Genomic DNA, 14,453 nt, shown 5'->3' on the forward strand with positions numbered 1-14,453 from the left:
TTTAGAAAGGCAAGTTGACCACTTTGGGCACGTTAGCTGAAGAACCAAAACATACAACCCATGCTACTTGAAAAAGGCACTTTCATTAAAAGAAGGTTCCAAAAGTACAAAATTCGGATGTCCCAAGGAAAATCCGTTACAAGACCCAAAAACATCATGACGCGAGCTAAGAGCAGGAAGAAGAAAGTCTTGAAGCCATCTTGCCATCGCGCCATCGCCCGTGAAGTACCTATTCATCACCTGTACCCATAGAATGGGTTAGTTTCGCAAAAAAACTAGTAGGTGCACAAGAGAGACTACAAGGAAACCGAATTATGTACATTTAATTCAGTAGGTTACACAATTTAAAGCAGATATGCAGTTAAACAGGTAAGCAATGCAAGCAGGTACATAGTGCAAACGCGTAAGTAGTGCAAGCGAGTCAGTGGTGCAAGCGAGTCAGTGGTGCAAGCGAGTGCAAGCGAGTCAGTGGTGCAAGCGAGTGCAAGCGAGTCAGTGGTGCAAGCGAATCAGTGGTGCAAGCGAGTGCAAGTGAGTCTCACTACTCAACAACCAGTGTGAACAGACTTTATGTTTCGATATTACTGGCCTGCGGGTACGCGCAGGCAAAACGTAGAAACAACTGAGACTAGTTCGGGCGTCTGTTATTCTATGTATTTTGAATAACCCGAATAGCTAGTTGAGTCCGCTCCAGAGGGACGACTTTAGCCGAGAGAGGATTCCCCAAAGGAGGCAGTGCCACGGATGCATCCAACTTCTGCAGAAGTGTTGAGCTAACTATTGTAGCCCCTTTCCCCTAACTCCAATGACTGGGGAGGCCGGATCATTGCCCGTAGGGTGGTTGTTAACAACCTGTCCATTGGAGTTTGTACCGCTCTGTCCTCTCCCTTGACAGACCACTAGAAACGAATAGGTACGTTAGGGGTTGCTTAACTAACGACCTACTCTATGCTGTGGTCTTTAAACCACTCGAGCATCTTGCCTGTGAAGGCGAATGTGAGGCCATTTATGTGATTCCAGCATTGTGCATTTCGCACTGTTCGAGGTCGCACGACCGTCTCATCCGATCATCGCAGTACTAGACGTGTCGTGCACGACTACAAGTACTCTAGGATGAAGGGGGTATAGCTCCTCAAAAAAAGCCTCAACAGAAGTGTTTCACAAAGATGTAAAGTTTATCAACTTTACTATATCCTTTGAAACAGCAGTACCTTATGCCAACATTATGCCTGCGATTTTCTAGAACCTCATCCGCTATCGGGGTATCTACATGCCTCGCATGACTCGACACTGGCCTCGATAGACGGGAAACATGTTTCTCAACAGAAACTCCAACTCGTCTGCAGGACTGCATACTCAAGGAGTCAGGATCCTTGCAAGGTATCCCTCTCCTTAGACGGGGATGTTACGCTAGCTCCTATCTCAACTCTCGTCGCAAGAGAGAGAGGTGAATGCCTGAGGATGCCTTTAAGGCATATGCAAAGAGCAAAAACCTGTGCGGCATCTGCAATAGCAAAGCAGTAATAATACAGACAAAGACAAGAGTCTAGGCGCAAAGCGCGACGACAAGGTAAAGGCGGTAAGCAGAAGTGCAACGCTGAACCTCGCCACGATGCGTGACGGCACATACAAACCATAAGCAAGAATGCAACACGAGATCTCGACGTGATACACGATGGCAAGTATAGACTGACATAAGGTAAAGGGCAAGGATCGCGAAACCGCGTCCTTGAGTTAAGTGCATACTCGTATAAATATATATATATATATATTTGTATATATATATATATATATTCATTTATTGATGGTTTTTAGTTTGATTGAACTTAATTCAATTATCCAAGTCTTTCGTACAATCTTCCCCTACCTTGGAGGGTTACGAGCTTGCTGACGTCTGCGGACGTACACAATTGACGGCTCGAGTCGCGGAGCGCGAGTGAGATCCGTCGTAGCTGCAAATATGCGATATTAACATGCAAGACCAGACAAAAGCAAAAGCAAGGCAAAGACTCAACTTCTCCAATACATAGAGCTGGGGCCAACAGTCCCAAATGACTCGAAAAAAAAAAGGATGGGGCAGGGCCAAATGAGCCTTGCCGCCCAAAGAGGGATGTAGTCAATGTGAGCAGATGACTCACGTTCACTAGGAATTCCTCGCTGGAGATCAACATTTGTAATGATCTGTCCCCATTACGATGTAGCTTCCAAAGATTCCCCGGGTCTGTCGACCAAGGGTATAGGCTCGCGCACAAAGGGGCAGGGGGGATCGGCCCCTGCTGGCAAACAAAAAGGCAGGGGCCGATGGCCCCTGTTAGCAAACAGAAAAGCAGGGGCCAATGGCCCCTGTTGGCACACAGAAAGGCAGGGGCCGATGGCCCCTGCTGGCAAACGAAAGGCAGGGGCCTATGGCCCCTGCTGGCGCAAAAGAAAGGCAGGGTCCATAGGCCTCTGTTGGCAAACGAAAGGCAGGGGCCGATGGCCCCTGCTGGCGTAAAAGAAAGGCAGGGGCCATAGGCCCCTGCTGGCAAACGAAAGGCAGGGGCCGATGGCCCCTGCTGGCGCAACAAAAAGGGGCAGGGAGGAGGGGCTCGACCCCTCCCCTGCCGTAGCAGAGAGCAGGGAAGAGGGGCCCGGCCCCTCCCCTGCCGTACGGAAGTAGGGAGGGGGCTCCGCCCCTCGCCTGCCGTACGAAAGCAGGGAGGAGGCTCAGCCCTCCCCTCCCTGTGTAACGAAGAAACGCGGGGGAAGGATGGGAGAGAGAGAGAGAGACGGAAAGAGGGAGAAGAAGAGGAGGAAGAACGTACCTGGTGGTCGGAGGCGGCGTCGTTGAGAGGTCGCAAGTGGCGGCAGCAGACGAGCGAGGGAGAGTCGGGAGGCGGTGAGGGAGAGAGACAGCGAGGGGGGGGGGGGGGGGTTCGTATTTGAAACCCCCTGCCTTATTTTCTAAAGAAGGCACGAGGGAGGCGGTGCCTCAATTGGGTCTGGGTCGGGTCCGGGTCCGGGTCCGACCCGAATCCTAACTTTTTTTTTACGGGTTATTACAAAATGGGGGAAAGGAGATTTCATGCATATTAAATGAACAAAGGTTCTGATCTTTCTAAATTATTCATAAAGAGCCCTCTTTGTCATTCAATGTCTCACGAACCACTGTCAGCTGATCAAATAAAAGACATGCATGGATTGACTATTGCCCTTACACCTTTGTAACCACTGAGAGTATGCATTTTAATTTTCAACCATCAGCTGCCAATGAAAGAGTAAAAACTTCCAAATATCTACAGCAGTGGACAAACTCAAATTTATGAAATATGACACCATCCACGAAAGTCAAATATGACTATACTTTGATGTCCACTGATACTGAATTTTTATAAGACAAACAGGTGGTAGATTCATTAACACACAACGTTAGAATAAAAAGGACTCTCCCAAGTGATGTGATCGTCATAACTAAAATGAACATGGTAGGAAAATGCAAGAAATGCGGTCCAGAGAGATCTTTTTGGATGGATAAATACAACTTAAAGATTTGCCTTCCATGTCAACGTTAAAACCAAGCATACACATGGCTATTACAACATTCAATCTCACAAATCTGTCGATTTGGGGTTTCCGGTGCCTCAAACCCCCAAATCTGCCTCTCTCTAATGATTTCCCTAAACTATTCCATGGAAAACAAATTTGCACCCTCTTTCTCACTCGAAATCAAGAGGAAAACCCGTACCTCTTGACGAAATTTTCGACGATCTCTCCGGCGATCGAAGGCTGCAGTCGCGTGGGTAGGGCCGGCTGAAATCGCCCCTTGCGGCTGCTGTGACGGGGGTACCTACCGTGGCTGCGGCTTTCCGGCGACCTCCACCTCCCCAAAGCACGCCCACACAAGAGAGAGAGAGAGAGAGAGAGAGAGAGAGAGAGAGACGAGGGAAGAGAGAAACGAGGGAGAGAGACGAGGGAAGAGGCCCCCTCTCCACTCCCTTTTATCGGCTGAGTCCCCCCCCCCCCCCCCCATGCCGAGATGGGTGGGGATCGGTTACGCCCTACGTAACCCTCCCCTTGCCCCTTTCCTTAATAGAAAGAATCGTGCCCTAGGCACGATTCTCTTTTACAGGTTTATAAGGCATGCCTTGGGTCCGGGTCCAAACCCGTGACCCGCGATACCGAATCCAGTTTACAACTGGATCCGGATTGCCTAACGCTAGTGGATCCTCAGTTGGATCCTTGCGGGTCCAACAGTTGTTTATTTATTTTTATTTTATTTTCTTATAATTAATATTGATTATTTATTTAATTTGAATTTAACATTATACATATAATTTAACCCCCATTTGTGGTTTATTTACGGATTCGGGTAATGGGTCCGAACTCTACGACTCAGGATCCAAATCCCAATTTGGATCCGGGCTGGATAAAGAGTGGATCCGTCTCCACTATTTATTGTTTTCTTTATTTTATTATGATTATATATATATATTAAAATATCTATACGGGTATATGGATCCGAAATGTGGATCCCGGACCCATCTACGCACCCCTTTTAAATAATTATTCCCCGAATCATTTAATTAATTAAAAATTATTGTACTTATACGTACATACCAAATTTACGAGGTAAATTTATGCGGAAAACCCCTTTATGGGTCCTGGATCTGCAATTTGGATCTAGGCCCAATTTGCATATTTTAAAATATTTTGTAACTAAAATTTTCGGGTTTTACATTTTGCGCCTCAAGGCGCGTTTTCGATAACACTGGTGCACACGGTTCCAAATATTATAAAGCAAGAGAAAAGGTGGAAGGCCACATGTCCGAAAGGAATGCATCCCCTCTGCTACCATCAGCACCTTAAATCTTCTCAGTCCTGATTTTTCATGATGATCAAGATAGGAAACAAGAGTTCCGTCGATCCATGTGTCGGTTCAGAACTTTGATCGTATCCCATCTTTAACCTCACAAGACACAAACATCTGAATGTGCGATCAGCCCCACATAATTCCCTTCCATATCCCTGAACCAATAGGGCATTTCGTAAGACCCCACATACTATTCTTCCCAAGATACTTGGCTCTTGCAAAGTTGGCCCAAACTGAATCTTTGCAGCAAACATCAAGTGTTAATTTAGCTAGACATGCAACATTAACATCTTCCACACGCCTAATCCCCACCTCACCTTCCATTTTAGGCTTACATAACACATCCCACACAATAAGATGAGGTCTCTTACCTGCTGATCTTTCTTGCCATATAAAATTGCGAACATAGTGTTCAACATACGAATAGTATTAGCCGAGAGTTTCAGAGACAAGAACCAAAAAACTGGAATAGAACTCAGCGTATTTTGAATAAGGAGAATCCTACCTGAGTATGATAGAAACTTAGATTTCTACAATTCAATCCTTTTCTGAACTTTAGATATAACAGGGAGGCACATATCCGAATTTAATTTGCCCACAAATAGAGGCAATCCTAGGTATTTGATTGGAAGCTCGGCAAGAGACCATCCCAGGACTCTTAACAACAGTATGAACCAAGGGGGCATCAACATTAAAATGTATGATGAGGGATTTAGAATCATTCACCTTCATACCAACAGAGTTCAAATTCTTTCAAGATGTCCTTGAGATACGAAAGGTACCTTAAAACTTTAAAGATGTCCTTGTAATTTAGATTCCTATTCAAAACTTTTTAGTTTTTAAAATCAAAATGGCATTCTACAATCAGATCACTTGTAGACCCAACAACACACTTAATTGCCCATGTCAAAACCAGATTTTTTTAATGTTTTTTTTTTCCATCTGTTTGTCTCAGTTTCTTATTCATGATTTGCTGTTTCTTGTTTCACTCAAATAGGTTAACATTCTTTTGTGGGTGGAAGATGTCCCAACTCCTAACCGTACAGAGGTTGAAATCCCTCCATGGTGCAATCTTGAAGTTAGAAAACTTAGTTAAAATATCTATTGTTTCTGCCATTGTAGGAATTGGATGAATATGAAAGCTTTTATAAAGGAAATATGGAGAGCCATGGATATTCAAGTATCTATACTCAAAGAAGTGGGAAGAAACGTGATGGATGTGGGATATTTTACAAAAGCAACAGGTATTTTCTCTGTTATTCATGATGAATTTAAACAATAGAATTGTAATCTAATGCTGCTGATACTTAAGGAAAGCCTTTTTCCTACACCTCTGTTGGATTAACTGGTAATTCACTTAATTCATGCACCGACTAGCATTCAGACTAAATTTTTTATTGCCTTTTTTCTGGTAGCATCACTAGCTTTTGAAAAGCCATTTGGTTTTACTGCCTAGATATCTGCTTAAATTTGTTCTCTATGTTTTTATACTTCTCCAGAGCACAATTGGTCATGAAGGAGGTAATTGAGTACAATGATCTTGTAAGTTCAATTGAAGATGGAACTCGCCCCCTTGTTGATGACCCTAGCTCTATACCAAAGCCAAAAAACAAATGCTTTTCCTCTATGGATCAGATTTCTGGTAATACTTTTTCTATTGAACTGTTTATTGTTTTTTGCTGGGTTATGTTTGAGATTATTTTTGAGCATGATATGGTCACCTGGAATGATGAATTTCATTTTGATGCACATGTGGTATTTATTAGACAGTGTATTTGTTTTGTATTTAAGTTTGGATCCGGATCCGGATCCAAACTACTTGTATGTACCATGTCCACAACATAATGGCATACTTGTAAATACCCTCAACTTGTCAGGGTTATTGTGAAGGCTATGTATTAGGGCTTTTGCCTATATATTAATGAAATAGGTCACGGTTTCTCATTATGAAAACCGTGACTCATTGCAGCCTCTCTCTCTTCCTTCTCTTAATTTCTCGTTCGCAGGTTCTGGATAAAATTCACATGGTATCAGAGCCTCCAGATAAAAATGTTGTTGGCTCACGATGGGTCTACAAGATCAAATACAAACCGGATAAGAGTGTTGAACGATACAAAGCTGGCCCATTGAAGGAAATAGGCCTGTGACATGGAGGCTCTTTTATTTATTTGATGAAAATGAAGTACATGACTTTTGGAGACCTGACAACTGGAACACATTTTATTCTTCAACAAGGGTGAAACAGACTCTGGAAGGAAACCATTGGACACTAATTTTTCAATAAAGACTTGACTACAATGACCAAGACGGGAATGCCAAAGTTTTGGCTTATTACATTGGGATATACTCAAAACACTTCTAGAGACATGATCAAACTTGGGGGGCTTCAGAACAGTGGAGGCTGGATCTTAATTGAAGACATACATATTTCCACGTCGCTTCCCTTTAGCGAACATCTTTTTCGTTTGAAGATCCTTGACAAAGACAGAAGTAGGAGTGAATTCAACAGATGAATTGATAGAATCAACAAGCTTAGAAACATAAACAATGTTTTTCTTTATATTTGGTGCATGGACAACATTAGATAAATGAATGGATGAGGACGTTGCCTACATTTGAAATAGGGTGGTGAGTCCTATCTCCAGTTACAATATTAGATTTACCAAAATAGGGGATTAAAGTAGAGAACTTACCTGCATTGCCAGTGACATGAGCTGCTGGCCCAGAGTCAACATACCATATTCCATCATCATTCTGTTTTAGGTTCAGGTTAGCCATAGCAGACAAAAGAAGATCATTAGCATCATCACGAACTCGAAAGATACCCGTAGATCCCGATGTAGCAACATTTCTATTGTTTTGTATTCTATTGCGGTTTTGAGGATTTTAGGGATTGAACCAACAATTGGCTTTGATGTGGCCACGTTTGTTGCACTGATAGCAAATGGGAATACTCTTGTTGTTCTGACTTCCTGCAAATAAATTGGATGATCCACTGGGAGTGGGGAGCAATCTTCGTCCTCCTTGCCCACCCCTCCCTCTTCCTCGTCCTCCACCAAAATAATTGTCCGCACGTCCACGCCCTAAACTAAAGCCTGTAGCAAGGACTTCATGAGAATCAGATTGTCCACTTGCTTCATCTGTTAAACCCTTCAACGTGGCCTCATATTGTAACATCTTGGCTCGCAGATTGTAATACTCGTGAATTTTATCCAATAAATAAACTTGAAATTTATGTCCTTGAACAGGTACAAGGATATTTTTATTATTGTATATGTTATTTGTATTCGGATATCAGATATTTTTTTTTGGATCTTCAATATCGGATTCATAATATCATGTTTGGATTTTCGATATTTCATTTGGATCATAGATATCGGATCACTAAATCAGATTCTTAATAAGAAAATTTCTATATCGGATCTATAACACTTTAATTGGAATTCGTAATAGCCTATACGACGTTCGGATCCACAATATTGCATTTGGATCCTGGACATCAGAGATTTAAATATGACAATGACCCAATTAGAATTTCTGATTGGATCTGAGATTCGCTTCTTGGAGTCCATAATAGTTGACTTGGACTCGTATTAAATTTAAAACCATGGTTCCAAGTCATGGTACGGTGAAAACTTTGGATCCTTGGATCCATATTTATTTAACGGGTGTATGAAGCACAATGGACCCCAGATCCATAGTAAGTTAGTAGAGATTTATAATAATGTAATTGGATTCACAAAATTTTCAATTTGTGTTATATTAAAAAAAATATTAAATATTTAATAAGATAAATATTTAGATGTGGGTCCGGATCCTCGGATGGATCCGGATAGGCCCAAGGGTGGACCCAACTTGATATGGGTCGCGGGTGCGGTCGAACCAAACCCGCAACAGTGGTGCGTTAAAAAGGTAAACATGAAAAAAAAAGGTAATATTAAAAAAACGATGTGCATTAAAAGGGTTTCCTTAAGTAAACCCTAAGGGTTTCCTTAAGTAATCCCTAAGGGTTTTTAAAAAAAGAAAGAAATGAAGGGGGGCTGTGTGCTTTCACGCAGCCACTTAAAAAAAAGAAATGAAGGGGGGGCTGCGTGCTTTCACGCAGCCACTGGAGGGAAATGGGGTAACCGATCCCCGATTTTTCCTCCCACGATCTCTCCCTCATCTCTTCGTAACCACCTCCTCCCTGAGCTCTCTCTTCCTCCCACTCTTGTTGTCTCTCTCTACCTCTCTATTTCCCCAAATCCCTTCTGGGTTCCTTCTCTCTCTCTCTCTCGCGACGTGAAGGGGTGGCGCTAGGGATTCGACTCCAAGTCTCGGTGAATCAAGGGAAAAGCACCATTGAGGTAGGTTACTGTTCTTCTTCTCCGTAGGTAGCTCGCGTGCTCGGGTGTGTGCGTGGGGAAACCAAAAGGAAAATCCCCCAAATTGGAGGTTTCTGTCAACCCTAAACTGGAAACCTCAAATCCACGATTTGGGGGTTTCAGATTGTTATTAGGAAGGGAGTTATGGATTTTGGATTCCCGATAGTAGGATGTTCCTATGTTTTTGTGTGGGCGTTATGTTCAAAGTCGGTACTGTGATTATATCCCACCTCAGGTTTCGAAAATTTTGAAGGGTTTTCATATGGATACCCAGCTCTGTAATAGGTAACAGATGAAGAAAAGTACAACGGGTCGGGTTGGTGGTTCTGTATATCTAAATGTTGTAGGTACCTTGAGCCAAGTATATACATATGAACAATAGATTCCATGAAATGTCCATCTTCCATTTTTTTTTATTTGTGCAAATGATCATTATCAGTCAGCCATATTGTTGCTGGATATCAAGAGTCAATATATGGGCGTAGATTTTTGTTTTCCTATTATGAAATGTAATCTGTGAATTTCAAATTTTTTTCATAGTATGTGGTTTTCATTTTGTTTTCACAGCAATGTCATGTCGGGAACCTAATATTTAGATGGTAGCTTTTTTTAGATGACATGGCATATTGTTATTCGATCGATTACACACACAATTAGATTTTTTTTATGCGTATAAGCATAGACGGTCTGTTGGAATGATTTTTATGTTTTCCTGGCACATATGTGAATGTGAACAAAGAAAAAAATGAAATATATAATGAGATGTAGGTGTGGCACAAATTTCTGTCGTATATGTTGTGCAAACGTGAGAATTATTGCATCACAATACATTACTCTATTTTGGATTCAATATAGCACAAATGCAGAGTCTCGGTTCTCGGTTCTGCGTGTGTGCTACATTGCAGGCGGCAGTGTGTACATATTCTGAGGTTAGGTCATCTCATGGGTTGTATGCATTCTGGTAGACTGACACACAGTCTGTGCATGTATGACCATGCTTGAGTGCTGTAATGGTCTGGACACTGTTTGTTTTTCATATGATTAATCAATGTAAATGCATGTTTTAAATCCTGTGTTTTCGTTTGAATTACTTATGATAAACCAAAGTGCTGCCCATGTTTGAGTTTTGTATATGTCTAGTGATAATGCTTGTTATCTGATTAATCAAAGTTAGTTGCATGTATTCCAGATTGCTCAATCACTAGTTAGCTGCCTGTCATAATGGTCTTCGATGTCGTATGAAGCTACATATTATTCAAATGCTAGATGCCTAGTTAGCTGCATATTATGATAATATTCTGTTCGTATGAAATAACATATTAAACTGATGCTCAATGCCTATTTAGTTGCATATTAGGTTGAGATTCAATTTAGTATTTAACTACATATTCACTTTATGTTCAAATGCTTAGTCAGCTGCATATTAAGACGATGTTCAATTGCTCATTTAACGACATATTGGGAAGACTAGAGAGTCGACCCTGGCACACGTAAGTCTGTCCTTTGCTGTCTACGTATGGGCATTGTGCTTATAGCTGAAAATGGGTGATGTTACACATTTGTGAACAACTGTGTTTTTAAAATTTATTGCCATTAAAAACGGTGATTCACTATGAAATTTTGTATGGGCATTGTAAATGTAGTGGGAAATATGTGATGCTGCACATTTGTGAAACATGGTGTTTTAAATTTTATTGATAGAATGATTTGCATCCTGATACAAAAACGGGCGTATGTGTAATTTCCCCATATCTTAAAATCATGTCATGAAAGTTACTGATGTATGCACCATGTGTGGGTCACACACTAACCTTGAAATCATAAGAGGAATACATGTGAAAATTCAAAATGTATAAATATAAAAATTTTTGCCTGACTGGTTTAAAGGTACCGGGGCATAGGTGCTTGACGGTTTAAAGGTACCAAAGCACTTTAGGTAATAACCATAACACTGTCGAGAAACTTAAATTTTAAATTTTGTGGCCTGACTGGTTTAAAGGTACCGGGGCTTATGTGTTTGACTGATTTAAAGGTACCAAAGCACTCTGAGTGGGTTTGTGCAATCAATATGAAAAGAAAATTTGGTGATGTGTATGCCTTGGTAAAATGACTAAGGTTGGGGACCTACTACTATGATAGTAGGAGGTAGTTTGGGGAAATGCCCCTGTACTTTGGGTAATTTAAATAAATGAAAAGATTAACCCACTCAGATTCAGGCTTACCCTAGAGAGGGTAGGTGGTACAAAACTTCGGGAACATGTGTTGTACTGTTTTGAGCTAAAGTGACTCGTTGGTCCCCAGTTCTCGGAGTTGGGGGACCCAAACTACCAAATGTGTCCTAGGTGGTAGCTCCATGTTCTTCTGCAGAAGTTAGGGATGCATTCTGTTTTGGTTTTGGCCTTTGGGAGGTTCTCTCGGTCACTGACCGCTCCCTTATGATTTACAGTTTCGGTTAGAACATCCGGGTTAATAAAACACCCGTGAATAATAAACCCTCGAATGTTCTCTTCTGTTACGGGTGATTCGGCCCGCGTGTACCCGCGGGATAAATAAAGATAAACATTAATTAGAACATTTTAGGTATCACACTGAGTAAATTGCTAGATTTATAGCTTCAGAACTCTTTCAGAATATAGTTTTGTATTTTTAGCATATTTAAGACATTGTAACATGTGAGATATTGAATCATGTTGATGAGTAGCTAAATGTTATTCATGCTAATGTTGTGGTTGTTAGTTAAATGATATACATGTTATTGTTGATGTATCGTTTCTTTACTTGATCTTGTATATGCTGAAAATCACACACGACACCTACATCATATACTTGACACATGATATACCTGAAAGAAAAATTACAGTAATTACTACTTAGACAGTTGTAGTCTAATTCCAATCAATTTACCATTTTTCAGATAAAGAATAAAATATCATGAGCGGCTGCATGATGGGGTGCTGATCGAGATTTTGGATTTACTGTTCCCGGGATAGCTTGAGTTCATTTTTAGAACATGTCATTAAAACTCTGATGTTATTATTCATTGATAATGAAATGAAATAAATGTATTGGCTTGTTCTCCAGTGTAATGTTCCAGAATGTTTAGCCCTATAGTACTTCTTGTTTCTGCTGTTAAAAAAAAAAGAATCCTAAAAAATTTGAGTTAAAATTTTGGGGCGTTACACAGATCTTCAAAGCTAGGGAGCTCAGGTAGACATAACAAGGAGGTCACAAACACATGATATTCTTGTCCCAATGCATTCAATGTCTATTGCACCATGTCTCGATCTGATACCTTACACCCCACTACTGCTAGCTGATCAGTGATACTCTTGACTTTGTTTAGGAATTCCATAATATTCATAGTCCCCTTCTGGCTTCTGAAATCTGTGAGTATGTACGAACCAATCTTTTCCACAACTCCTTGGCAGAGCAATCATCAGAAATGGAAATAATAACTTTCTGAGATAAGGTGGAGGTAATATATGCAACTAGAACTTGGTCACGTTTCATCCAGGAAACAAATTCAGGGTTTCGAGTGAGTTTAGTCGAGATAGCTTCACCTGCATCTTTAATTTACTCCACAACAAATTCTGACGGAGCTGGGACAGATCCATCCAAGTGTCCAAAGAGGTCCTGACTTTTAATAAAGGGTATTATCTGTCTTTTCCAGGTCAAGAAGTTATTGTTATTGAGTTTCTCTGAAACGAGTTGACCCAAAAAGCTAGAAGAAAGAGCAGATTGGGAGAAAGAAGGGTCCATGACCGAATTGAGGCTCAAAGAGATTTTTTTTTATCAGGCAAACTTCTGGCTAACGATGTTGTCAGCAGAATCCAAATATTCAAAACTGATTGCTGATAATGTTGTCAGCAGAATCCAAATACTCAAATAATATGTTGATGTGATGTAAAACAAGAGGCATATGCTGAAACGAAGGTGTAACGTGATCCAGGAAAGATACCCATAACAAAATACGCAGATCAGAGTCCAAGGAATCAACCAAAAATATATTGATTTTTTTATTTTAAGGACAGTAACCCAAAAAAATAATGATTTAACAGCAACCCAGAAAGTGATATGAATGAAAGAAAGAATCGAGTTGTATCACGTTTTAACAACCCAGAGAAAAAAAATATGATGAATTTAACAACAACCCAGAAGGATAAATAATGTAACACCAGAAGTTAAGAAATAACAACGAGATCGAGAAACACAAAAGAGGCGTTAAGAGAGAAGAAGGCGGCATTCAGAGAGAAGAAGGAAAAGAAACAGACAAGGGTTCGAGAGAAAAGAATATCAAAGGAAGAAAAGAAGAAATAATAAGAGGATGGTAGAAGAAGGATTTGGATTTTGAAGCAAACCTCTTTGACACACTTTCTGGAAGAGTCTGATGACGCCATTATGCTCTCAACTCTAATACCATGATAAAACTGCCCTTCGACTGGCAGGACTTGTTGTTGGGGAAATCGAGATAGGTATGGGAAGGGAGGAAGAGGGGAACTCGTGCTTTCTGAGAATCAACAACCTCTTTTCATACAGTCGGCTGCGGTAAACCTTCATTATATTAAATAGGGTTACAACCCTTTTACAAAGACAAAAATGCCCTGTATAAGAAAAACAAATTACAACATTATAAAACACGAAATGGATATGGATCCAATAAGGGATCCATGTCCATTCATATTCTAATAACCCGCACTCGCGCCCATGTGACAATTTTTCATGGGTTGGGAGATGCTGGTTCTTGTGTGAACTCATGCCTTCTTATGGCTGCTCTATGTATTTATTGAATGCCTAAGGGTATTGGAGGTCTGCTCTGTATATTTATTGAATGCCTAAGTGTAACGCCCCGAAATTTTAACCCAGATTTTTGAGGATTTTTTTTTTGAAGTGGAAACAACAAATGATTCCAGGGTTAAGCATTTCAGAACGATACAGGAAGGTAAAAGCAAAACACACCATTTATTTTTAATTCAATAATAATAGAATCCAACATCAGAGTTTATCACATTATGAGTCTCAAGACAAAAATTTCAATCCGAAAGAAATTAGGACCTCCAGGGAACAAATAGATCAAGTCTTGGTCAGCGCCTCATTCCGCATTGCTCATAGAACTACTCTGTGCCTGAAAATGATAAAAATTATAGGAATTAGACTACCACGTCTAAGTAGGAAAACTCTAATTTTTTTCTTGCAAATAGATCATGTGTCAAGTATGTGATGTGGGTGTCGTGTGTGACTTT

General features: G+C 40.8%; 1 protein-coding gene across 9 annotated transcripts in view; it reads left to right on the forward strand.

Moving 5' to 3' along the window:
- The window catches only part of LOC149845205 (DNAse I-like superfamily protein), a 184,252-nt gene that overhangs the window by 103,780 nt on the left and 66,019 nt on the right, over positions 1-14,453 (forward strand). For 8 of the 9 annotated variants that reach the window (XR_016430180.1, XR_016430179.1, XM_089995602.1 and 5 more), the window contains exons 6-8: positions 5,847-5,897; positions 5,972-6,093; positions 6,349-6,491. Coding sequence is in view for 7 of the 9 variants with exons in the window: in XM_089995602.1 (XP_089851728.1) it covers positions 5,847-5,897; positions 5,972-6,093; positions 6,349-6,491 (316 nt within the window). In the remaining 2 variants the exon portion in view is untranslated. The remainder of the gene's footprint in view (positions 1-5,846; positions 5,898-5,971; positions 6,094-6,348; positions 6,492-14,453) is intronic. The other variant, XM_089995601.1, reaches the window with a different exon arrangement.

Source organism: Nuphar pumila, chromosome 2 (assembly GCF_984573655.1).
Source record: "Nuphar pumila chromosome 2, dmNupPumi1.hap1.1, whole genome shotgun sequence".
NCBI classification, from domain to species: domain Eukaryota; kingdom Viridiplantae; phylum Streptophyta; class Magnoliopsida; order Nymphaeales; family Nymphaeaceae; genus Nuphar; species Nuphar pumila.